This window comes from Dermacentor variabilis, chromosome 4 (assembly GCF_050947875.1).
Source record: "Dermacentor variabilis isolate Ectoservices chromosome 4, ASM5094787v1, whole genome shotgun sequence".
In the NCBI taxonomy this organism is placed as follows: domain Eukaryota; kingdom Metazoa; phylum Arthropoda; class Arachnida; order Ixodida; family Ixodidae; genus Dermacentor; species Dermacentor variabilis.
In genome coordinates, this window is record NC_134571.1 from 73496369 (window position 1) to 73522782 (window position 26414).

The following is a 26414-nucleotide window of genomic DNA, read 5'->3' on the forward strand; positions in this document are numbered from 1 at the left end:
CTACGCGTAAGACATTTGTGGTTAAAATGTTTCACCACTTAGAACATAAAGCTTTTGATAACGAATTCTACTCGAATTCCTTGCGAGTTGCTTTTATAAGACACGACTGATCTGACTGCCGAGACAAATTCATATTGTATATGCTACGGCACGTTCACACCAATACCCCTCCCCCTCCTCCTCGCGTTGGCCCAATTGAGCTCGTCAATCGCAGTTTCTGGGTTCAGTCATTTCCTTTATTAGTGGGCACTGCACGCAAAGGAGCTGCAGACTGACAGCGTTGCTGAACTTCCTTTACTTTCTTTTCCATGCAATTACTTCGGGCTGCTACAAGTTTCACGTTTCAACAAAATGAACCACCTTCTTCAGAGGGGAGGGGGCGGCAAAACGACGCGGCAACGAAGTTACTAGTAAAATAAAATACATAACTAACTTATTGTGTTCAGGATATCTTTCCAAAGCCGTGTCTCTCCTACAAAAACAAACAAACATGGGAGGAAATGAAGGCTAAAACATTGTGCTGTTTTCATATCGACTGCCGAATTATTCTCTCTGCGTCACGCTTCACGCCTGTTTGATCAGATTTAGGGAAAAAAGGTAAACAATATAGTGTGCAGAATTACAGGCGACAACTTTTAGAATAGCCGACGGCTAAGGTTTCATTAATGTTTGATTGCTCTCAGTAGGTATTAAAAATTAAGTCATTTATTAACTGGGAAGATGGGAACATGGCTTTGCGCTGTCGACTTCGCTTGCCATGGAGTTACTCGCTTAAAGGTATTTCGTGTCGCTGCTCAGCTGTTATTTGTCATCCTAGAAAACAGTTATTGGTCAGTCTCGGCAACTGTCACCACTATGAAAAAAAAAAGGAAGGCTGCGCGGGATTTTGCTATGCGCTCACAAGTGAAAGTGCAGAAGCATGCACCGGCGTGCTCACGGAGACTGTACACTCAGTCCTGTGCTGGTCGAGAAAATAACTTTGGACCCTTACAGAAGCTTCTCATTCCCAAGCGTTCGCCGGGTTTCCAGCCAGACAGCATCCGCGGGTCATTGTTGCTCGCGCCAGCATAGAAGTCGTCGTACTGCTGCAGTAGGCAAAGAGGTATTGCAGGATGCTCATCGACTGCGACGTTATTGGCGGCCCTGGTTTTCTTGTAGGTCCTTCTATCTACAGTGCGAGAGCAGATAACATCACGGTGCGCTGTCTCTGTTGCACTGAGACGCATCGGAAGATGGCTGCTATCGTCGAATTGATGAGTAGAGCCCATTTCTTCGTCGATCACTGCAGAACTCGAATGCATTCTTATTTGTTGATTACTGGGCATCTCTTGGACCTTTGTGTTGCCTTTGTCTTTCTTTCTGTCCCGTTCCGATATCGGCAGCCCAATGGCGTCTTTGTTTGTGCTTGAGCACCTGGTACGCTTATTTCTTTCGAGCTTCGGGTTCTGGTGAGTCTTGCGCTTCGAACTTTTGGTGGCCGGTGCAGTGCTAGCGGGTTCTGGGTCTAACAATCGCCGTCGGTAGCTGGAAGTTGCGCCGCCTTTATCAAGTTCTATGCACCCGCCAATATTCCATGTGTTTTGTGAGGCTTCGTGCTTCTCTTCGTCCGTGTTGAGTCGACGAAATGCATTTCCCCTGAAGTCCTCCTCACTACTGCATTCTTTTTCCTTTCCGCTTGCCAGTAGACCACGCTTTCGTTCATATTGGGCCTCAACAATTACAGGCGGCAGTTCTTCAGCATCTGCAGCGGAAACGGACGTACTGCGACCTGGCCGTGCATAGAGGCCTTCGGCGTCTGGGGCTGGCCGTGAGCGCTTTCGTTGGCGAAAGCTACTCATGTTTACATTCGTGCTCAGATCGTAGCGTTCAAAGTTGTTTGCACGAGCTATGATTAATGCATGTTTTTCCCATAGGGAGGCAATATCAGCTGTAAGGGAATTCGCAGCGCTTGACCACATAGGTAGCTGCACGGGCGCATGCATTGTTGATGCTGAGCAGTTCGGAACATTCAATTGTGACTTTCGATTTTCTTTTGTAGATGTTGCTGACGCCACGGGGGACTTCACTGTGTCAGAATATATTTGATCGTCGATGCCAATGATCATGTGGGGGTTGTGAGCGTACATGGTAGAAAGGAGTGGCGGTTGGACAAAAGCGCTCTCGTGAGTTCTCGTTGACCAGCCTGATTTAAGGTTTCCATTAGTTGCCGCGTCTCCAGTAGTACCACGTGGAGCAGCAGCGTCGAATACATTGTTCATTTTCGCATAGTTGCCTGAAGCAGTAGAGAAATGTGGCCCGTCGATGGTTGCTCGTGAAGCTGTTTGACAAATGTTGGGGTCCGAGGACAGCGAGCTATTGATATTATTGCGCCTGAGTTCACCATCCGGTGTTTCAAGATCTGCTATTGTTCCCCTATATTCAGCTCCAATACTGATTGTGCTTGTGAGCCGCTCAAGTTCCAAGTAACACCATGAATATGAGCTATCACCGATGCTGGAGAAGGTATTCGTAGGATCGGCTTTAGTACCTTGTGACGCTGACACTTTTCTTGGCATGTTGTGAGACATTGGCCTTTCGACATAGCTGCTAGGTAACGGCAGCGCCATGTCCGTAGAAGAAGCACCACCGTCCAAGCCGACGTGGTCATCCGATCGGAGCGCGAAGTAGTCGCTGCTTGAGTCTTTGCTTGAGGTCGTGAAACTGTGCACAAGGCTGCAAAGCCCGTTCGGGGCCTCGTCATCTGTGGAACTGACTGGAGATAGTCCGCAGTCATCGATTGATTCTTCTGATGATGGAAAGTTATCCCCAGTTCTTGAAGGGGCTGAAGTTGCCATGGCGGCAGACAGTCTCCTGGTCTCAGCTGTAAGAAGAGCAGTAATGATTGCACATTATGACTAGCAAACCATGCGCATTTTCATGAGGCTAGCACGCTCAACTAGCGCTACACTCGCCTAGAAATTGGTACACAGTCTCGGTTTCCGACCAATCGAGAAAACCGACCCCAAGTACGTCGCCAGCACCGCCACGTAACCGTCAAGCCTATCGGCGAAGGCTAATTGCCAACCCCGATCACTTTTCTTTTCCCTTAAACTTTCGGTGCAGGTAAAACATCGTACTGATGGCAGTATAATTTAGTGGTTAGGCATTCAGATTAGCAATGTTAGAGTGTTAACGTGGCTGTTATTGGAAGATTCATGCTACAGTGATTATGCCATAAGGGGACACCAAGAACCGCTGCAAGAACAGGTAAGAACGACAGGTGACGCTTTATGAACTCTGTCCCACCGTTCGTGTGACGATAAAGAATATATTACTGAAAAAAACGGAAATGGGCTTTCAATATTGAATTTTGCGCCCGAACGGCGGTGCCATCGAGGTCATTACGACGTCTCGGATTTATTTCTTTTTTCGCTAATTTGGGCACTTTGTGCCATTTAAGTCTGTAAATGCAGCCAAGCTCAAATTTCGATAATTGTTAACTGTAACATATCTTTTTCTCATGATCAATTCATAAGCTTCAGCCACGAGTTGTTTCTGCCTAGGAAGCTGCTAAGAAAATTACCGAGGGGAGTTGGGGGGGGGGGGGCGTTATCTACTTTAACATTTACGCCATTTTCTGGCGTAGCGAGTGTGCGCTCAGTCTATTTGTTTTGTGATTCCAAGGTGAGGCTAACGTAACAATAATCTTCCACTTGCACTTGCTTTGGCTCGTGCATGACTATGCCGTCGTTATGGCCAAGAGTGGCCACTTCGAGTGACCGATAATAGTGAACAAATAGAAACGAAGGAAGAGATTCATCGCCTGAACACACGTTACTGCTGCAATATAATGATCTAGAAGTTGTTTTGCAATACTGAACTGCCGATAGGCATCAGCGGATCACGTGCGCATGAGGGGGACTGTAGCTTAAATAACCTTTGCGGTCCTTTTTATATGCGCACATAAACGAAATGCTAGCAAGAATTGCTAGTGTTATCTTACTGCTTGTTCAGCATGCAATGAGCGCCAGCGAGACTAGTACTATATACCTAGAGCTACCACTCGCGACCACAACAGCCAAAAAACGGGATGGAGGAGTTAACAGCTCGAGGTCCGTTGCACTTGTCTTATTTGCAGTACTGGGACGCTCCGTCAGAAAATATGTACCATGAAGCCCAAAAGCATGACATAAAAGGCACCGAAGAACAATACTAAATTAGTTTGGACTGGTACTCCTTCAAAACTTCGTGCTCATCGATTTGGCCTAAAAGAGTTCAGTATTATTGAAGACATTGAAGGCCAAACTTCTCTTGCTTTGAATATCGCACTGGCAAGTCTGAGTGACGTTACGAATTTCGAATTAGCTTCTCGTATTCGAACCATATCAGCACAGGTTAATTTCTCAGAATTTGCTGAGTTGGGTCCTTGGCCAGCTTAGAAAGGAACGCATACTTTCCTTTCCCGTAAGCAATTAGCGATAGCCGTGTAGAGGCTGTGAAAGTGCATGACGCCACTGCGAGCTGCAGAAACTTCCCTGTGGCTTTTTGTCTTGCGGTCTTGTGGTTTTTCGCGCTTTCCACGGATCCTCTCATGGTAAGAATACGTGAGTGGCTGTTTCGCAAGCGTGATTTACGAGTACAGCTTAGCTTAATATTCCGCTTTAGTATTTCTTCAGTGCGATGCCTTGATAATCTTGCTAAGCAAATGGCGTTTTGTCGACCGTTAGTGACGTTTAAGCGTAGCTAAGAAACTCAAAGAACTGGCGTAATTTAGAAGAAAAATAAATTAAACCACATATTTTCGTCTTCGACCCATGCATCACACGTAGGAATGAGGCTGGTAGCATATATACAAGGACCGACTGACACTGAGAGGCAACACCTTCTTCCGGACATTCTGCTTCTCGCAGACACCAGCTGGTTCCCGTATTGATCTGCGACTAGCTGAATGGTCCCGCGAGGCCGAAGCATCGACCGGTTCTGCCAACACGATTTGAGACGAGGGTGAAAGAAAATGGGACACAGATGCCGCTGCCTTCCTCAAATGGACTACATTTTATTCGTGGAAAGCTTTTATATTCGCAAAAGCAACGAAAGAAAAAGAAATAACCGCGATATTTCACTACCCGAGGCTGGCACAAGTTTACAAAGTTAAGCAGTAATTCGTCAGTGAAGTTCAGTACGTGGAGGTTTCTTGCCCATATGCGCACTTGTGCACGTTAACGTTTCCCGAGTCGAGCGAGACCTCTCTGTATATACTTGCACTACGGCGTCCCGCATAAGTCCCTCCTGCAAATAGTGACATGGAAGAGCAATGGCCACGCATACTTCTTGGTCGCGATGGCTCCCTCCTTGTCGTCGTCCCTTATACGTCTAGTAACTGGGCTCGTGTTCACAAAACCCTCTTACGCTTGAACAGTTCGTGAGAGCAACGTTGTGTAATGCCATCTAGTGCCGGTTGCATTAAGCTATACCTCCTCATTTAGAACCACTAAGCTAAATCTGACCTAGTAGCAGAATAGAGTCTACCAACATTCACCGCCAACGCGGCATGTTCGCTATTTTCCTCCGCATCATGACCTAACCAATGTCGCCTGTAGACAAAGCGTGTGTTCCAGTTCTGGCCAGCATCAGAGACAGTCTACGTAGACAGCTAAGAAGGCAGCCGGAGACAGTTTAGAGGCCATGTAGTGGAACGCTTTCCGAGCCGTCTGGAAGACGTATGGAAGACGCCTCTACGACTTGACGCCACCTCGTGGCAACAAAAGAAATTTGAGAAAAGCACGCATTATTTCTATATTTTATGTCTTTTTGCCTGCGAACCTATGAAAAACACGATGGGACTTAGATTAAGGGCGCAGGAACGCGTTCCTACGTTTTATTGTGCGCAGACGACCTTCCTGTCGGCTTTGCAAGCGTCCTGCTCAGCCGCCATCTTGTTTGGACAGGAAAGTAGTCTGAATCATTATTGATTTCGATTCTGTCTTGGCGAAGCTGTCTACTTCTACGCCTTCGTGAGAATTAGAACGAGGCCTAAGATGGCCGCTGTCCGCTTAGCCTTCTTCCTTGCTGTCTACGGCGAGTATTGGAACACAGCCGAAAAGAGGACACAGCAGGCCCAATCCCTGGCGAAGTACATGTATTTGTCTGATTTTCATGCTCGTGGGTGGAAACGTCCTTGTGGCCTTTTTATTACGCTTTATATGCCTTCATCGTCGTGAAGTTCAGAGCAATCTATAATTTTCTTAGTGCAGAAGACGATGCGAAGACGCATAAACGCTACTAAATAGAACGGTTCCGCTTGGAGAGGTGGCCAAATTGAAACGCGCGAAGTGTCTGAAGGCACTGGCTTGCCCGCGATTAATTCACAAGGGCGTTTTGTGTCGATTGTTCATTCATGCTTCCTTGGCGTAGTGGACTGAATATCGGGCTTCTGTGCTAGAGTTTGTGTTCGATTCCTGCCGTCGACAAATTTTAATAACGGTTATGTAATTACTTATTGCGTATTACCTTTTTGAATGTGGCATCCTTACAAAGTCACGAAGCCGTTTGAAGGCGGTTTGAAGCCGGCTTCAAACGGCTTAGGCGAATCCATGTACTCTCCATAATTGCTGGCTAAACCGCCCCTCCCCCCCCCCCCCCCCCCTGCAGCTCCCCTACACACTAGCGCCAGAGCTCCCTCTAGTAATTATTGTATGAAACTCTATGCCTGTAAGACAGGATCCTGCATATTTCGCTTAACGTACGTCATCGAAAAAAAAAAATCTTACGCTTCGCGCTGCGCTGTTCTTACTCAAGTTTTGCAGAAGGATCGCATTTCGGAAGCCACGTCGTAATTGTCGCAATTAATTGCCCGTTTTTTTTCTCAAGAAAAAAGGGCAAATTTTCCATCGCTTATCGGGATGCTAGCTGCTGCCGCGACGGCGCAGGCATAAACGTATGTCGTCGCCTGCCGGCAGCTCCAGAAAGCAGCGTTTCGGGGAGGGCCGCCGCGTGTTCCAGGAGCGAGTAACACTCGGCAACCTTCTCTGTAGCTGCCGGATGCTGCACCCCATGGCGACTCTCTAAGCGTACGGCGCATGCTGTCTGAGCATGCGCCGTCGCCGCAGCGGCTTGCATCCCCATAAGCGAAGATAAATTTCCACTTTTTCTTAAAGACCACGCAATTAACTGCGGCAAGCGTTACACTGTACGACGCAGACTCCAAAATGCGATCCTTCTGCAATATTTGAAGAAGAACAGCGCAGCGGCAAGTGCGAAATCTTTTTTTCGGGCACGTTAAGCGAAATACATGGCCCTGTAGAAACGACCTGTAGACGTTCCATAAGAGCGTGTAGTGTGCCCCTGTGTTGCTGCTTCGTCGGGTTACGCTACCGTTATAGACGCTAGGCCTCCTCACTGGCCGGTTCTATGACATTGTAACTACCATATCGCAGCCAATCGTAATTTTAGACATATTAGCGAAAGGTGGTCGACCAACGGCAAACGAGCGAACAAGGAGCACTTCGAGTTCGGCCCTGATCGGCAAACATGATAAGAAAAGGTTAATACAGTCCGTATTAAAAGCATTTACAAGTTACCTTAAGTGCAACACGTACGAATGAACGCGTGTGTGGACACAGTGCCGTGGAATTTTCTGATGCACTGCACCACGGTGTAAGAATATTTTCTTACACCGTGCACTGCACGAATCTGGGCTAGCATTCACTAAGGTGTTAGCACGTATGCGCTCCTTGCCATTGGCCAGCCGCCTTCCCTAATACGATGCCCAGAGTCAGGATTGACTTGCATTTGTTCTCGCGAAGAATTTTATTGCAAGAGCGTTTTGTGAACACGTACCTTGACTTTTACACACGCCTCGCTAGTATTCGACGCCAGAAACCTAGCCCCGGATTACCCCAGCCGCATAATCAGCCTGGCCAGCAAGCGTTTCTCGAATAGTGTGAGCTCGCGCAGTACGGTGCTAGGCTTCGCGAGCGCTGAACGTGGCTCAAGCAAGCTGCGCTAAATCTACAGCGCCTATCGGTGAGTAAGCAAACGTAAGGATGGAGGCGGAGACGAGACGGCGACCTACCTCGTACGTTGGAGTGCGGGATTAGACCTCGGTGTTGCTGCAGCCGCCCAGACTGACACACTCCTCAGCTCACAGAAGTGATGACGACGACGACGAAGACGACGACGACGACGGCGAAGATGATGATGATAAAGAATAAGGTTTTTAACTATGACACTTGCCCATTAATGGATTAAGACAAAACTAATCGATAGGACAACACAAAACGACAAGACCTCCGATAAGCAAGTAATAAAACTATTGTCAATAACGATCCTAGCTCTTTCACTCAGCTCACAAAAACATACGAAAGTTCTCTATGAGTAATCAATGCAAGGCTTCGAAAATAAAGTTTGTAATCATGAAAAAAAACTGAAAATGTAACTTTTACTGCTTACAACAAATAAAAGAAACGGAAACGTTCAATTGGTTCCAATTCCGGTTCTTCCAAATCAACGGCAGTCACCCATTTCATCGCATCGTTCAAGGTGCAAATATGGAAGATATAGAGCGCTCAAAATAAACGAAATAGGAATAATAATGACATGTTAAATTAGAGTGAAAATTGTAATACCAAACGAGGGGTTGCTCAAAGAAAAAAAGTGCGAGGTGCCCTGAATGCTTTCCACGTCATCATTTGAGCTGTTCCTCTTCTTCTTTTCTCATTCGCGCTCATTGCCGCAGTAACGAAAAGTATTAGCTGAAGACTTCTTCCTCGTCTTTCTTTATTTTTTTTTGTTCTCTTTGGTTGCCACGTGGCATAACGAGACAGAAAGGTTGAATAATTGCCCGTTGAAAAATTGTGTGTACGAATTTCAAAAGCATTACCTGACATTCATTTATTTGCTGCCCTCTTTAGCGCTGCTACTTCTTTTTACTCTTCAGCCGGTTTAAAATCTTGGCCCCAGAGGCTTTGCCACGAATTATAATAAAAAATGTAATTAAATTGTGAGGTTTTACATGCCAAAATTACATTCTCATAATCAAACAACGATATTCTTTATAAGGCGAGTCAACGGTTGCTGTACTGCCGTGTCGCAAGCCAAAGATTCTGGTAAGGGCAGCCTATACCGCTGCTGCTAGTCAGCTAAAATTGGTTATGATCAGAGTGCAATTAAGCCTCATAAATAGTGCAGCTCCAAGCATACTTGTCTAGAGCATGGAAGCTGTACGCTCGGAAGTGCTTTGGCGCCGTCTCTACCCTAGGCCATTGTTTCCAGATAATTTTCTTTCAGGCGCGGATATCGTCCGGCGTTTCCAGTGTGTCAGGTAGCGGCTGAGGAAGTCGCGCGCGTCAGGCCGGCAACGCCGGTATCACTGAAATTTTGCCCCCTGTATAGTTCGGCGCGTTGCACTTGGCCCAGCGCAGCGAGGCTATGGCAGCGAGGCGATCAGCTGTTGCCGCAGCGCATGCGCAACTGTGCGCAGTGAGTGACCGCTTCCATAGAGTTTCGTGCAGAGGATCCTGAATATTTCGAGTCGCGTGTTCGAAAAAAGAATTTCCGCTCACCGCAGCACTGTTCTTGCTCGAATTTTGCACAACGATCGCATTTTGGCGTCGCCTTCGTTAAGTATAACACTTGGCACAGCTAATTGTCTGGTTTAAACAAAAATGAAAACTTGCCTGCGCTCACGGGGATGCGAGCTGCTGCCGGTGGCGGTGCAAGCATAAACTTGCGTCGCCACCTGCCGTCAGCTGCAGAAAGCAGCGTTTCAGAAAGCGCTGCCGTGTGTTGCCCGCCCCTGGAGCAGGCGACAATATTCTCAGGAGGTCAAACTCAGGCCCAGTGTACCAGAAAAGTCATAGAGTTACTATACTGGGCCTCTTCGATTTTCAGAGTTCTGGCAGCCCGCTGGGAGCCAGACGGCAGCCAGCTAGTTCCGGTTCTGACAGGAAGTCACGTGGGCTGGGATCCCAAGACAACCCGAACCTGCCCGAAGTTTGCAAAATCGAACGCCGGTACAGCTGGCCAAATGTAAACATGCTACCAGCATGGCAGCGCCCGTCGAGGCCGACGCGCGCTCGGCGTAGTCGGCCCATTTATGCGTTGCCAGCTTGAAGATATATTGTTGCATTCAGGAATACGATCACTTTCGCGCGATTTCGCGCGACTCGGCGCAGGACGCGTACTCGGCCAACCTCGCCTTGCGCAGCGCAACAGATGGCCTCCGACGAGGCGGATGACAAGACGCGAAATCGTGATCGTATACTCGAAAGCGATAGCTGGAGCATCCCTGCTCGCAGCGATCACGTCGACCACCGGCGACATCGATGAGTTGGCGTTGTGTCATCACAAGACATGAGAAAGCAGGTTATCGGGTACGTCTCACACGCATAAAATTTCGCGCCGACCTGCTTGGGCTTCGATTTCAGAAAGTTTGTTGTCGCTGATGGTGCTTCTCATTTATGGAGCTGAGGACGCGGCTGGCGCGCGAAAATGCACGTCGCCTGTGACCAGCGAAACGTTTCACACAAAAAATAACATTGGTCGCAATCATGAGAGCAATAAGCCAATGTACGTGTACGTGTCTAATGTACCGAGTGCAATCAGTGTATTCTTATATAAACGGCCTGCAATTCGAACACATATCGGTTTCGAGCTGCCACCCAAGCATACGACGGAGAGACGGAGCGAACACGGGCTAGCTGCAAAGCCTTCGCTAACTGCAGAAAAAGGAGATACCTCCGCATACATACGCGAGATATGTGAAAAGGAACACCACCAGTGAAAGACGAACCCAAAATGTACCGCAATGTGGAATGAGCGCCAACAACTTGCGTGGAACACGATGCAGTTAACATGCACGCATGAGAGCGCGGCGCTCTGTTTACCTCCGCGAAGAAGCAATCAGGGGACAACCCCCCACACACATATACACACACACAAAAGCTTCAAACGGTTCACCACGGCTCGTATCACACCGCTTCGCGATGCGGAACGGAGCGTTAGCACCTAAAGAGATAACGCTAGAAGTAAGGAAATCCGAAGATGACCGTATACAGTTGGCTGAGCGAGGTAAATGTAAGTCCTCAAGCGCCCGCGTTGCAATCCGTGAAGTCCCAGCAAAGATGGCGGCGAGCGCCCATCGCCTGTTTTAGTCGTCTGCTAGCCAGAGAACTTCCAGAGAGCAGCCAGACCAAAATCGTCCTGGCAGGTTCTGGCAGCCCGCGGGTAGCCAGAACCGTCCAGCGCGAGCAAAACGAACGCCCGGCGGAAGTGCGTAGCGCGGTGGGCGGAGCAACCCGAGAAAAACGAAGACGCTCTGGCTGGCTCTGGCAGCCCGCGGGTAGCCAGAAGTGGAAAATCGAAGAAGCCCACTGACTCTAGAGGACAAGCTACCCATAGGGCCCATGCATTGAAATCGGGAACCGCAAGAGCGCCGCCATGTTGCTACGCGCCGAGGTTGCCAGCTCCTGAGACGCTTGCTAGACTTGGTGACAGTAGTCAGTTTTAATCCGGCAACAGTAGCAGCGTAGCAGCATGGCGTCTCGCTTGTACTTTCGTGATGTGTGCGTGCAGCCGTGTGTTTGGGCTTTACAAGTTGGTTCTTTATTCTATCTTGCGGGACGGTGCGGGTGTGGTCCATGTTGGCCGTACAGGTGGCAGTTATGCAACCGAGGGATGATCCTGTTGAAGTTTCCGGCGGTATGCGGTTTTCAGCGGTCACGCCTGTTGCAGGAGTGTTACTCGACGAGATTACGAGCTCGAAGCTGTGGTCAGATTCCTCGTTGGCGTTCCGTAATTCTCTTCGCACGGGCGCGGTACGTTGCAAAAGCCGCTTTCGCGATCTATCGTCGCGACGATAGATCTTTTTTTTTATTATTATGAGTACTGATCCAGCTGTAGGGCACATGTAACCGACAAACGGAAGTATCAGGAGAGCATCTGAGATTATAATAAAGCAGGCGGCGCAAGAACTCCAGGGCATCGAAGTGACAGTGGGCGGATCAAAGCTCGAAGCAGAACGGTACGTAGGTTGGGGCCGCCGAGGCAGGTGTGTGTGCCAGGGAGTGTTCGCACAGACAGCTACCCTGGCACGCGCAGCAGAGCCTCGCAAGGTCGAGAAAAGGCACCTGCGCCCATGATCTTTCTTTTGCCTCGGTGCAGTGTGCACGATTAAAGAGAATAATATGGAGGGCATCCGGTGCAGTCGCGAATGCGTCATGACAAATGTAGCTCGTGTCGCCTGGCGTGTGCAGTAAGATCAGAGTTGGTTGTGTGAACTTTATGCATAATACGCTTTGTTACGGTACCTTAACGCAATGGGTCTAGAGGACGGTGTTGGTACATTTTTTCGTACCGCCCTAATCCTATACCCCCCTACTACAAACACACACACACATACCCCCCCTCTTTTTATGTATACATACAATTCCTTGCCATGACGGATCCATTGCCTCCTTTATTTTTGAAAAATAGAGGAGGCTATGGACCAATTGACCAGTTCAAGTTGTCAACTTCTCAGTAACTGTCATAGGAATCACTGTATTAAACACAATTCCACGATCGGATTGTTTACTTTCATTTTTTGTTGTAACAGTGAGGACTACATAGAACTTTATTTTGTATATGTGAGAGAAGTATGTGGATATCACGAGCTTAAGCCAATGTGCGATACACACACAAAGCAGCTGCTACAACATGAACTGCATTGAGGGCCACACAACACATACGTAATTAAAGGTGCAAAATATAGGGGCAAGCTTCAAAATACGCTCTGTAGCACTGCAATGTGTAACATATATTGTATGTGTACAATAAATGTTCAAAAATACAATGCATCCATGTCCCATTTGCCTTCAAGTTTATTATCAAGTTCAAGTTTACTGAAGTTTATTAGGAGCATATGTACAACAGGAATCTACTGACACACCCACAGTCAAGGTGGCTGTTCGAGGTGTGCTGGCTGTCTCAGTGTAAGAAAAAGAAATAGGGTGAATGTCGACACCAGTGCCACTGCTTCTTGCCTCTGACCTGCACGTGCCTCCGCGGCATCTTTGTGCACAAGTGTGCTGGCGTGGCGAGGCGTAGGAGTCATCCGAGAGAAAGAGTATCGTTTACATGGAGAAGTGGCTGTTCACATTGCCTGCCGCTTTGCCTCAAATGTTTCCTTTACGACTAGGGTGACACACCCACAGTCAAGGTGGCTGTTCGAGGTGTGCTGGCTGCCTAAACGAAAGAAAAAGAAAGAAATTAGATGAATGTCGATACCAGTGCTATTGCTTCTTGCCTCTTACCTGCATTTGGCTCCACGGCCTCTTGGCTTGCGGAGTCTGTATGAGGGAGCTGCTGTGGCTAGGCGTAGGCATTGTCTAAACAAAAAAAAAAGGCCATTCAAATGGGAAATTATTGAAATCAATGCAGTTATGTCTGCTTCTTGCATTCTTCTTGCCCAAAAATTTTCAAATATGGTGTCCAGTACACACCAGGACTTTGACTGCTTCTGCTTTTTACCTGCAGGTGTTGCTGCGAGATCCTTAGTATGGCTACGTGCAGCATTGTAACACTTGGTGGAGGCATTTGAAGTGGTAGCCAAAAATATAAAGAATCATCCTTGTCTGCACAAATGCTTTCAATTTCTAAATGCAGTGGTAACTATCACTATTAGTGCAAGGCCCCCCACATCTATGCGGCAAGTTCCATAGCTCGAAACTGAATTTTTCCTTTCGTGTTTCACAAGGCGTCTGATATGTCCACATTAGATGTGATGTGTTTATTTTTATTTATCCCAGTGTGGAGAGAGCATCATTAAATTGTTTTTTTATTTTTGCTTGTCTTGTTTTTTGGTTTATTTCTGAGTTTATCAAGCACCAGTCTCATGATGCTAAAATGACTTATGTAATGACAATCATAGCTTTTGTTTTGCAGAAAAACAACGCATTTCCTGACCCATTGTTTGACATCCCCTCACTCGCATAATCTTGCAGAGTATTCTACCTATACTGACTTGCTTGACCTCCACTAAAGAGTTGCATTTGCAAATACGACTCTTTCCTTAAAACCATTCGACACTTCTCATAATTTCTGTACCTTGGGCTTCGATACTCTGCATTCACCATTTTTGCTTGTTTCTAACTAAAAATGTCTTTTTTAATTTAGAGCTTAAATTTTACCTTTGGAACACACGGAAGGGCTTGCCATTGCATATCTGCATAAAAGGGAAACATGTTTCATTAAACATTTCCAAAATCCAATTGAAGATTGATGAATGCAGCTTGCAGTGTGATATGACTGAATGAGCCATAAAAGTAACTCATCTCACTTGGTAAATTAAAGCACATATTAGTGTGATGTGCAAGATACGTTACACTAACGTGGTGGGTTCTCTTGCTTATACAGCAAAATAATCGGTGCGCGAGAAAAAAATTATCTTTGCATACCCCTTGTACACTGTTTTAAGGAGAATGAGCTGGAGCTGTCCACATGATCTACTTATTTTACCTGCGAGTATGGCCAACAAAAATGTGTCCCAGCTGCTTAGTGGTGCTCGGGATTATGTCAGTATTGCATATGTGCCTGTTGTCTAAAATAATTAAATTTTGAAAATGCTCGCAGGGATCCGATGTGCATATCTTCAGTTTATGGATACATGTAAAAGACTCAGCATCAAGTGCAAGTGAACGTTCCCGCAGGCCCGGAGTCAATCATGCAAATAGACTCGCTGCACAAATTTGTGACCAGAAAAGATATTCCACATGAAATGGCATGCAAGGAAGTGTTGAAAATATTGCACAGTTAATAAAACGCCTACGCTATTAATATGTGGGTTGATGCACTCGTTATGCGAAACGGAGGTGAGGCGTGCAGACAGGACACAAAGAGTAGAGTATTTACAAGCAAACAACACGAGCGCCGCCCACTTCTCTACTCTTGTGTCCTGTCTGCACGCCTCACCTCTGTTTTGCATAATGAATCCTTACCAAGTAGCTGAGCTTTCTGCCGTTCTAAGCCTCGATGCACTCGATTTCGTCCGCATTAGGCACTCGCCTCTTGATTACTTCGTGGCAGAGATATACTCGGCATCAGACTGTTTGTCTGCTGTGGCCTTTGTAGAAGCATGATTGTACAAAGTGCAACAATTAAACAGATTCTTTGAGTTGCTTGCGGCTTCGCCAGTACAATTCCGGTGCGCTGGTCCGCCTGTCCAGCAATTTCCTACTGAAGGGAAACTTGCAAACAAAAACACCGCTCCGCATGCAGAAAAATGCTCTACTGTGACGCTTCTCAAACGATTGTGATGCACCACAAGAGCTGCCTACTCGCGTGATATTCTCAACAAGGAGATACATTCGTTTACTTACATGTCAAGGTATATGCCAGAGCACTTCGGTGGCACACAAGGCACGAGTGTGTGTGCCATAGCGTCCGATGTCGACGCGCGATCGCATGTCAAACCCAAACTGTACGAAACTACTACGCATCCAAAAAACAGATTCGAAACCGAAATTCGTGTCATCCTTTATTGCAAGAATGCGTACATCGTGATTTACATAAGTCGCGGACTTAGCGAGCGCTTTCTGTAAACTTAATATTAACGTACCACCTTCATAAAGCCATCAGGTATGCGCTTTTAGATGAGAAAGCATAAGGTGACCTGTACTTGCTTTCAGCTCTTTCAATAGTAATTGCGCTGGCCACATTGACCAGTAGCAACAGGGCGGCGCCCTAGAGGTTCCCACTTTTCCGGCCCAGCTTTTCCTCTAGATTTGTTCTACTAACTCTATGAGAAAAGTGTACCGTTCATTAATGGGCAATAAGTTAACATTGATACTGTTGCAGTACTTTCATAAAACGAGGTTGCCTGGAATTATTCGTCGTTTATTTTTTTTTAGTTTACCGCATGTATTGCGGATATCTCACGTTTAGCACGTAGTCGGCGTTTCGCACGTTCGTTCGCCGTGAACAATGTAACCCAGTCCTCGAGCGTGCTGATGTACGGTCGTAGTCGTCTCCACCGGAGCTTCTAATATCTTGGGCATTCCAAGAGCATGTGTCCACTAGTACGGAGGGTTCCCGTTACGTACTTTCTGCACGTGAGAGACACGGCGGCTTCGACTTCCAGTGCGTTTCTGTCGTCTACTTCACTTCTATCGCTTCGTCGTTGCTATCGCGGCCTCCATTCAGCGAAGATGTCCTCTGCTAAGTCAGCCTCCTTGTGAACCATGCTTATGGACACTCGAGAATGTCGCGGCACCTCTTACTGCATGGCATCCTCGCTTGAGCAAACTCGAGCCCAGTGCCGGCGCTTCGTCGTTCTTGCCACACTGGCGCAACATCACTGAGGTCGTTCGTTTCGGGCAGCAACCGGGATACGCTAACATAAATGTTCTTTTGGCGCACTGCTTTGCAACTTTGGCACAGGAATGGAAAGTGCACCAGGTACGCTCTGAGACTGCGCTCCCGGACAGAGTAGACGAAGCTGAGAAATCGGAAATGATACCGAAATGTCTGCGTTATCGTGCTCCTGAGTGGCCGATCACAGGCGCAGCAGTTGTTCTCCAGCATCTAATCATTGCAAAACAGGCTATAGGTTTTGTGCCGACCATTGGCTTATTACCAAGGCGTCACTTGCTATACGTGGAATAAAACAACATATTGTTCTTTACAGTTTAGTAACCGTAAAGATTCATCTGCTCAAAGTAGGCGCTTCGTCGTTCTATGAATGCCTCTTGGCTGTGGTAGTCAAAGTCTTCAAGAGTACCTCCGTGTCTCTTCGGTATTATGTCGGCTGGTACCACGGCTTGAAGCTTGCTGAAGTCGTAACCAAGCAGCTCGATCTGGAAGTAAATTGTACGCCTCGTTCAAATGCATCCCATCTTCAGTGTTTCAGAGCTTATGAAAATGTCCGCAATTGCAAGATTGTTAGAAGAGCACCTAACGCGTAATGGGGTGTGTGGAACTCCCTCCGGAAATTTACTCACTTTGCTCAGGAGCTTCCTATGCAAGAACGGCTTCGCCACAGCAAATAAGAGAGCGAATATGGATGGGTTGTTCACGACATATATTTTTTCCGTCCTTAGCGGAAGGCAGTCCTGCAAGTAAATTCCGAGCCTTGCTGAGTAAAACGAATACAACTAGAAGTGTCATCAGCAGGATATCACGAGACAATCGTCCTACATAAGTGTGCACATGGAAGTCTTACCCGAAGCTACAAAACTTACCTGTCGATTCCCTGGGTAAAGGTGTGGGTGGAAAGGTATGGTATCGACCACGTCGTTGATTTTGCGCAAAACAAACAAACAAACAGACAGACACAAGCAGAGAAATGGGCAGAAAGACAGATAGACCAGATACACAAACACATAAAAATCTTCAGTTCATCATGAAGTTTCTAGCTTTGCTAATTTGTGAAGACAATCAGAATGAGATTTCCTGTATGACATTTGTTGAGCTTTTGTTCTTTTGCCTTATGGCTGATTTTTCAAGCAATACAGCCACTGGCCATGACACCCTCAATTCGCCAGTTCCTGTCAAGTCACCAAACCTGAGCAGTACTTGTATCGGTCAGTGCTTAGAGAAAGGACCGCCCGACAACACCTACTATATTGACGCCCTAAGTTTGGCTGTGCACTTTCAGCGAAGTATTCGAGACATTAAGACATTTGGAATATCGAGAGCAGAGGAGAAACCAATTTCGGAACATTCACCTGGAGTACGTGAAGTATTTTCATGAAGTACCGCGGAGTCAGGTGCGCCAGGTGATGCGGACTCAGTCCTCCCACATCGAAGACACTCACGAAACCTTTAATCTGCGTTTCCTCTTCGGTCAAATGGCTTTCAGTGAGGACAAGTAGGCATCTCGTGAGGTCTGTAAGCGAACAGATGCTGGATTTCCATGCTCCTGGAAGTGTAGATGAAAGAAATAAACTTCTCGAAATGGATTTGAAGCTGCGAACATAAATTCTTATTTATTAAGACCTGTGCTTCTATGAAAGCACCACAGCTGCTATTGTCCCCATAATATAAGCCAAACTTCTTGTTTCGACCATTTTGAACCACAAAAGACATAATTTTCATGTTTTCTTATGCCACTTTTATTGTGAGCCGTTAACGCCGTTCTTGAACAAGGCGAGCAATGTTGTAACTTATGACGCAACTTTTACGAACTATGTAATGTGATTGTGCAGTTCTCGGCAGCACGAATTGCAGCTACTGGATTCTTAGATCGAACCACACTAATAACGTCTATAATTTACTTCACTAAGCAGTTACGGGCTAGACTTCGGAATATCCCGAAACATCACGGCCTGCTTGTAGCAGCAAGTTCGAATGCCCAGATAAAGAATTAGGATGAAATTGTCTGCTTGTATTAGCTCAAAGTGACAAAAGTGTACAGGTACATGCTACCGAAGAGCACTCTTGGACATTGCCCATTGGCTTCGTGCGCCACCTATGGCGGCGCTGCGAACGGCGCTCTCGTGATATCAGAAGGACGACTCGCCTTTCTAGTCTGCTACACTATGGCTAGAATTGCTTCATCTTCGTGCGTTTGCTTGCGCTCGGCGTGCTCGCGTAGCATGGCGCTATCCAATTACCATCTGTATTCTTTCTTAGTGTTAGTTTTATTAATGCCGGCAATATGAGGACAACAAACCTTATATTAAGTGTATGTTTCATATAACCGCCCGATGGGATCAGCCAGTGACTATATACGATTCTCAGTGCGAATTTCACAGTACGCCAGTAATTCCAGTCACTTGTTGTTGTAAATATAAAGCTTTTTCTGACACCAAAATTATTGTGATTTTATTCAGAAGTGGTTTATCTTGACTATTAGTGGGGCACCACGCGCTGTCGTTCCAAATTATTAGGCATGCTTTGCACCATTTTCTTGCCTACAAATTTCATTACCACTTTCTACAGCAGAAAAACAAATATGTTTGTTTAGGTTAGCATAATACGATTTCTGTTCAACGCACTTTCCGACCATCGGAAACCACTCGGAAAACATCACTTTATCAGCGTAGTAAGAAAAATATTACGTAAAAAAAAAAAACAAAGAGAAAGCGTTTTAACATATGGCCTTTATACGTCGCCTCCCTCCCCCTCTTCCTAGTCTGTTTATTGCTCCGGCAACTTATTCAGTGAAGTTCCACGAAACCTAAACTTGTAAATTTTATTGTTTTAGTTCCAAATAAGGATGACCCGCTTACAGGGCAAAATATATTGGAAACGGTGATTTAAGAAAAGGCTGTCACCTGTTTTTGTTACGCGATATCCCTAATTATCATCGCAGGTTGAAACGAGCCCAGTGAATGTGCACGCTAGGCACGATAGGAACAAGGAAAGAAAGGCCAACATGTGTGGGCGAGCAGTATCACGGTGGAAGTAGCCCATTTTAATTAAAAATTATGCGAAGGTCAGTAGTGCAGCACAACACTATGTAATTTTGTTTTGCTCACTAATTTTGTCCACCCTTTTATCCGACGTACCAGGCCACATTTTGCTGCAATACCGCTAAAGCATTTTTTTACTCCTTTTGTGATATGCTTAACGCGTTGGGCAGGAACAAAATGGGAATGTCTGTGGTGAACGGAGTAGCAGGAGGAGGAAATAAAGACAGAAGGCCGAGATGTTAACCAGAAATGCGTCTGGTTGGCTATTCTACTCTAGGGGACGAGGAAGAGCAAGCAGAAAGATAAGATTGTTGTAAACGGAGTGGGTCACCTAGCAGGCACCGTAGCTGAAGGCCACATCCTGCCGTTAATTGTCAGAAAGCTGCCGACAAACCATTATAAGTGCGCCATTAAAACGGAACAGCAATGGCGAGAAGTCAACATTGTACACGCACGTGTGCACGCTGATGACTAGCGGACGAAGCCAGGAGAAATCCACAGTGAGCCCGATGACGACGACTACTCCGCTCAATTTCACAGGAAATAGTGCCCCGGAGCGTTCCATACATACTGGTCGAGAAAACCCGCAGGCTCGAATTTCAAAAACTCGAGCAGAGCAGGTCGACCGACAGCTTCAAGTTGCCTTCAAATAGCGAGCGCGCGCACGGTGCAGCAGTTGAGTACTCCCACTGACGTCACGCGCGAGAGGGCGGCACTCAAAGATCTCGATTCTAATAGTATATGCAAACATTCGTTAGGTTGTATGGCACAGGATGCTAGGCCATGTGAAGGGGTACATTACAATGGAGCTGCTTAGGGCAGTCAATGAATTGGAGCTGCTCATTACGTGTTTTTACCTTTTTTGATGGTGACATCGAGGAGCTACAACGTCTTGTTTTAAAGGGTCCAGAACCACACTGCGGGCTTGGCAAGAAAACTCGGTCCACTAATGGTACACGGTGCTCTGAACACTTCAGAGAAATTCTGCAGTCGCGCGCTGTTTTCGGCTCTCACAAGGCCAGCGCGAAATCCCCTTTTCCTCAAACACTCTCTCTTCAAATAAGGCCTTCTCCTCACGCGTGTCGAAGCTGCCAGCGGCTTGCACGCGTCGCCATATGCAAGATTCCCATAGACGGCTGCTGTTGTCTGATAGCGGACATCCAATCAACAAGACTGTTGTGATCGGTACTCTTTTTCCAACTGTTAATCTGTATATTTATTAACCCCGTTGAATGAACAAGAAGCCAAATCTGCATTGCGAATTTCGATTAGAGTTACGTACTTCCAGAAGAAGCCCACTATAGTTTGTTCACGTTTGGTCGCCCGAGTAGGAATTAAACTTTGACCATACTGCTTATCGGTGTCGTAGCCGTCGGGTCTGGCTGATCAGCGTTGAACATTCAACAAGCGTCGAACCAGGCAAAACTTAAGTTCAGACCACACGTACAGTTGACAGCGCGCGCTCACTCCTGGCCACTCCTGGCTTAAAACAAAGCTTTAAAATGCGCAATTTGGATGTCGCAACTATCCTTCAGTCAAGCTGGCGCAGTACGAAGCCGGTACGCACCACGTAGCACGGCCAGACTGGAGCACCCGGTGCAAGTGTGCATTCTAGTCCTGTCGTTCACATAGCAAACGTTGTGCACAGTTGCATGTAGCTCCGTCTGTTACGTAGCCATACCACGGCCGCCACGGGTTGCCGCGACGAGCCCTCTCGGTGAGCTCGCTGCGGCTCGCTGAGGACAACCGCGTGCTCCGAGTCGTCTCTGTGGGTGACGTGGCTGCGGGCTCATGGCGGGCTGAGCGCCAACAGCCGAATGGAACAGGTCGTCTGCTCCACGAGTTGCATACCTTCTAGGTGTGTCGCCATCATGGCCGAAGCTCGTTATGTTAGCAATCTTTTCAACGCGAGTCCGCGTGCGGCAGCCATCGCTTAGCCGATAGGGGCGCTGCCGACGTACTCGCACGAGCGAACATAACGACGGCATTTCGTTTCACCCTCGGAAATTGTGTGACTGCCGCAAAGGTACGCGCGAAAGAAAGTGCACTACTTGACACTGGGTGCGGGAAAACCGCCGCACGTAGCTATCTAGAACACTGTAGCACAGTAAAGATATGAGACACCGCGCACTCAATCGTAAGTTGGGGGATAGCCTCTGAGTTTGGCGCGTCGTAGGCGCCAAAATCTGAAGTAGAGACGTCTACGCGAACATCCAAAATGAAATTTGAACTGCGCGCCACGGTGAAGTTAAGTAGGCGGAGCGTAGTGTGCACGCCCTGCTCCGCCGTAGCCTTCGCAGTGCTAGACATTAAAGAAGGAGCGCGAGCACTGCGAAGGTGATCGAAGGCGACCTTCGACTGCCAATAACTCCTCTTCTGCTGAATGCATTGAAGTACTTCGCGCTGCAAAACATTTATGAAATAGACTATTTTAACGTGAAATGTATTTCTTCACTTTAAAAAAAGGTATTTCTGTGTCCCTCTAAGACCACTCCTTGCTGATCTAGTTTGGTTATATGCTACTCAAAGGGCGGATGAACGTGATAGAAGTCGAATTCGAAGACGCACCTTTTTGAATGTGATGTTGCAGACATTCCTGGCTCATAACTGCTTAGTGCAGTAAAAAGCAAAAGAACGGTGAGTGAATAAAAATATAATTGCAATGGTGAGAACTTCGTACCTTGAAGGTTGCGTAATAACGTTCCTTACCTATTCGCAGCAGTCCCACTGATCGTCCCAGATGATCCTTTTCTTTAGAAACCAACATGAGCCTATTGTCTGTGCAGACAGTCTTGTAAGGGATATTTGCCGGTGTAAGATTTCTGAAGAACTCCGGGATACCTCTGCGAGCCCTAAAATAGTTCTCGATGGCTCTAAACGTAGACGTGACGTCGTACTTTCGCGAGCGAAGGAACATCACGAGCACCTTTTCATCTTGAGGCTCCTTGAGCAGTGTATCTTCTAAAACGACATAAAAAGTAAGTCATTACTGAAGAAGAACGGAAACGAGAATAAGAGTACAAGATCAGTAATCCTGTAACCAAATTGCTTTGCACAGGAGTTAAGTCAGGAGTTGTAGCTCAGAGTTTGATCACTGTGAGATTGCCGAGCTTACAGATGTTGCGGTAACTCGCAATCATGGAATTGCCTTTCAGTGCGCTCCGAATCACAGATCCGGCAGATCTGGAAGTGAGCGAGCGAACTAGCTGGCGAAAATGTGCAAATTAACATGGAGAAGAATGCACCATCCCGCTGTTCACTCACGACGTTAAAACGTCTTAGGAAAGCTCTCAGCGACAAGATCACCTGCGGCATGGTTTATAGATGAAACCAAAAAATACACTTCTATCCACGGTAGGCCCTGCACTGAAATTATGTGCATACCTGAAGTGACCTCGAAGCGTGGAAACATTGATGCACCGCTATTGCGTTGACGTTGCCTGCACTAAGCACTTATAATGTAAGTAGACTTCTTTGGGAACTTCACAAAGCTTTCGGAATGTCATCGGCTAACCTCTTTAACGTCAACTTCGGTCATTGGGTAGTCCATGGTAGAAAGGGTCGACATCTGATTGCTGTGTTGATGGAACCAAATTTCAAACCAACCGGCGGACCAATTTAGGTCACTCGGTATGTGCTACTTCATATGCGTCACTCTTCAATGAACCTCTCTCGCGCTAACGTGGGTCATTGGGCATGGGACACGGGGTATGTGTGGCTCCTTCATTGAATCTCTTTGACGCCAGCTTGGTTCACTGGGTGGTGCCATCGGGTACGTGCCGCTCTTCAACTAACCTCTCGGATGCCAATTTGGGTCACTGGGTAAAGTGCCACTGGGTAGGCGCTACACTTCAATGAACCTCCTTCGCGCTAACGAGGGTCATTGGGCACAGGACTCGGTGTATGTGTGGCTCTTTATTGAACCTCTTTGACGACAGCCTGGGTCACTGAATATGTACCGCCGGGTATATGTGCCGCTCGTCAACTAACCTCTCGGATGCCAATTTGGGTCACTGGGTAAAGTGCCATTGGGTACACGCTAACCTTCAATGAACCTATTTCGTGCTAACGAGGGTCATTGGGCACATGACACGGTGTATGTGTGGCTCTTTATTGAACCTCTTTGACGCCAGCCTGGGTCACTGGATATGTAGCGCCGGGTATATGTGCCGCTCTTCAACTAACCTCTCGGATGCCAATTTCGGTCACTGGGTAAAGCGCCACTGGGTATGCGCAACACTTCAATGAACCTCCTTCGCGCTAACGAGGGTCATTGGGCACAGGACTCGGTGTATGTGGGGCTTTTTATTGAACCTCTTTGACGCTAACTTGCGTCACTGGATATGTACCGCCGGGTATATGTGCCGCTCTTCAGCTAACCTCTCGGATGCCAATTTGGGTCACTGGGTAAAGTGCCACTGGGTACGCGCTACCCTTCACTGAACCTATTTCGTGCTAACGAGGGTCATTGGGCACAGGACACGGTGTATGTGTGGCTCTTTATTGAACCTCTTTGACGCCAGCCTGGGTCACTGGGTATGTACCGCCGGGTATATGATCCGCTCTTCAACTAACCTCTTGGATGCCAATTTGGGTCACTGGGTAAAGTGCCACTGGGTACGCGCTACCCTTCAATGAGCCTATTTCGTGCTAACGAAGGTCATTGGGCACAGGATACGGTGTATGTGTGGCTCTTTATTGAACCTCTTTGACGCTAGCTTGGGTCACAGGGTATGTGCCGCTGGGTATATGTGCCGCACGAGTGGCCGCTCGAGGCACTTTGCTTGTATTCATGGGATTCTTTCACGCTCGGAAAAACACTTTTATGTAGCATGTATTGAGCAACAGAAACCTGTATCGGTAGTTTTTTATGTTACTCTACAATTTTCTCATTGACACTTTTCCTTTAATTAGAATATTTGAGAAGTTGATTACTTAGAATTAAAGCTAGTTATCTAATTAGGCGGAAAGAAAAAAATGTTTGAGTATCTCCAAGCGATTGCAAAGAACATTACCTTTTGTTCTGTCTAGCTACGTGGCTTTTGCATATTGTTAAACTTTAGCTATAGTTAGCTGGGACACACTGTATATACACATAGCAATGCTAAGCCTAAGAGACTGCGCCTCGACTGAGGCGCGCTGTACGAGTTCAAGTGGTTGTTCCGCATTTTTACTCTGGAGAAAATAGAAACGGATGCAGTGGGGAATAGTACCAGCCTGTATATAATGAAACTACTCCGTGACATCACTGTGCCCTTACCGCGAATCACAACTGAACACGCCCTACATGTGCTTATAATACGACTGTATTGTAAGCACATGTAGGGACATCCTCACGAGAGAGGGATCAATCTTGTGATGCGTGGCGCGTGCAGTGTGCTTGACTGATTAAAAACATCAGTAGGGACATATATGCACTGCATATGTGCCAGTTTTGCATCCCTGTGCCTTTAATTGGCGCGACCGGTCATGCTTACGTCACATTTGGCTTTATGTCCCAAATACGAAATACTTCCTATTTGATATCAAACGGACAAGGTCCGCACTGTGCTCTGAGTGCAACGTACGGGTATACATAGCCCACTTAATCTGTGTGTGTGTGCGTTTGGCGCGTGCGTGCTAAGTGCATGCTGCCTTTTTTCCAGAGCTCTGCTGGCGCAGGCTTCTCGCTGGCCTGATCTAGAAGAGCTGTTTGTCCCTTCAGATCGCAGTCCGTGAGTCGGGCCTTCCTATGTCAGCCAGAAGCATGAGGTTAGTATGAGATATGAGTCCACTGCGCGAGGGCGCCTCGCGCACGGCCACGTGATATTTCTCAGTGTACATCGATCCCCGCACCAGGGCCAAGTGTACACTGGCGGCGATGAGGTGACTTTGCTATCTCCGAAGACGTTTGAATGAGTGTTGTTTTGAATTTCAGCGCCAGTCCCCTCCGTGACTCCGTGTGAGTTCAGGTTGGGGGAGGGGGGGAAGCGAGTGTTCGTCGCTCGCTCCTTCGGAGGGCAAGGATCTCCCGCGGGGTAATCGGTGATGCTTTCGTTGGAGGGGATCCGGGGGTCGAGTCCGCCGCTCAGTTGTTTGCTTCTCCAGCGGCGAAGTCTGTCACCTCGTTTCCCTATACACCCTGGTGCGTTAGACACCAGGTGATTCAGTAATGCAGTTGGAGAGGTTGTCACAGCAGTCTTGCTACCGGTCAATGTCATCTCTTGAGCTCTGGCACATTTCTAGGCCCATGAATTAATACTGTAGGTACATCTCCCGCAACGAAGACACTTTTAATCTTCCTCAGATATAGATATATTAGTCTCAATGAGATACTTTTGTTTGTTGAGTGTTTTGGTGTGTTTTGTTTACGTTGCGTATGCGTGTAGTGCCCCATGCATACTGTTTCGTCTTTCATCATACCTATCTGGAGTAGAATCCTAGGCGTGTCGTCCTGCATACCTCTCCAGGATTAATAAAAGAGCATATTTCTCTCTCTGTCATTCTCGCAATACGCTAACGGCCAATCGTGATATGTCGACAACAAATCGATGGGCCGTTAACTTCAAAAATGGTTTTCAGCTTGCAGTGAACGAGAATAAAGGGAACCGAGGGGCCCAATTTATATGAATCATATCATCAGAAGCAGACAAAGACACCAAGGACAACATGGGGGAAGTTACTTGTGCTTACAACTTGAATTAAAGAAATGATAAATTAATGGAAATGAAAATGGGTGAAAAACAACTGGCTCCAGGTTGGGAACGATCCCACATCTTCGCATTACGCGTGCGGTACTCTTACCAATCGAGCTACCGTGGCGCCGTTTTCCCATCCACTCTCTGGGGTATTTATGCACAAGTCCATTCTTATTCTGACCACACTACGAGTATTAGTGAAACACGTCCACCGCGTCCATTCGGGACACACAATGGCACAGCGATGAGTTTAGAACGCCGCTACCGCAGTGGGTCCCTCTTGCGAAAACCACCGAAGAGTAAATTTGGAGAGTGGTTATTTTGTTACATCGTATAGCTCTCATGTAAGACTCCACCGAGCGAGAGG

The 26414-nt window shown here is 47.2% G+C and overlaps 1 protein-coding gene and 2 long non-coding RNA genes across 7 annotated transcripts in view; all 3 read right to left on the reverse strand.

The window, feature by feature from the left end:
• Positions 1–272: 272 nt before the first annotated feature.
• On the reverse strand, positions 273–8142 carry LOC142579366 (uncharacterized). Its single transcript, XR_012827377.1, has 2 exons — positions 8054–8142; positions 273–2860 (listed from the first exon to the last, which is right to left on the reverse strand). It is a non-coding gene; the product is annotated as an uncharacterized LOC142579366 (long non-coding RNA).
• Positions 8143–12815: 4673 nt separating this feature from the next.
• Positions 12816–15457, reverse strand: LOC142579367 (uncharacterized). The gene is made up of 3 exons (XR_012827378.1): positions 15336–15457; positions 13272–14182; positions 12816–13203 (listed from the first exon to the last, which is right to left on the reverse strand). It is a non-coding gene; the product is annotated as an uncharacterized LOC142579367 (long non-coding RNA).
• A 1172-nt stretch (positions 15458–16629) lies between these two features.
• LOC142579368 (alpha-tocopherol transfer protein-like) overlaps positions 16630–26414 on the reverse strand; it is a 32909-nt gene continuing 23124 nt past the window's right edge. For 3 of the 5 annotated variants that reach the window (XM_075689475.1, XM_075689474.1, XM_075689476.1), the window contains exons 3-6: positions 22080–22331; positions 17682–17875; positions 16956–17066; positions 16630–16811 (exon numbers count right to left, since the gene is read on the reverse strand). In XM_075689475.1, the coding sequence (XP_075545590.1) occupies positions 16644–16811; positions 16956–17066; positions 17682–17875; positions 22080–22331 (725 nt within the window). In that variant the 3' untranslated portion in view covers positions 16630–16643. Of the gene's footprint in view, positions 16812–16955; positions 17067–17681; positions 17876–22079; positions 22332–26414 lie in introns of those variants that run through there. The other 2 variants (XM_075689479.1, XR_012827379.1) reach the window with 2 other exon arrangements.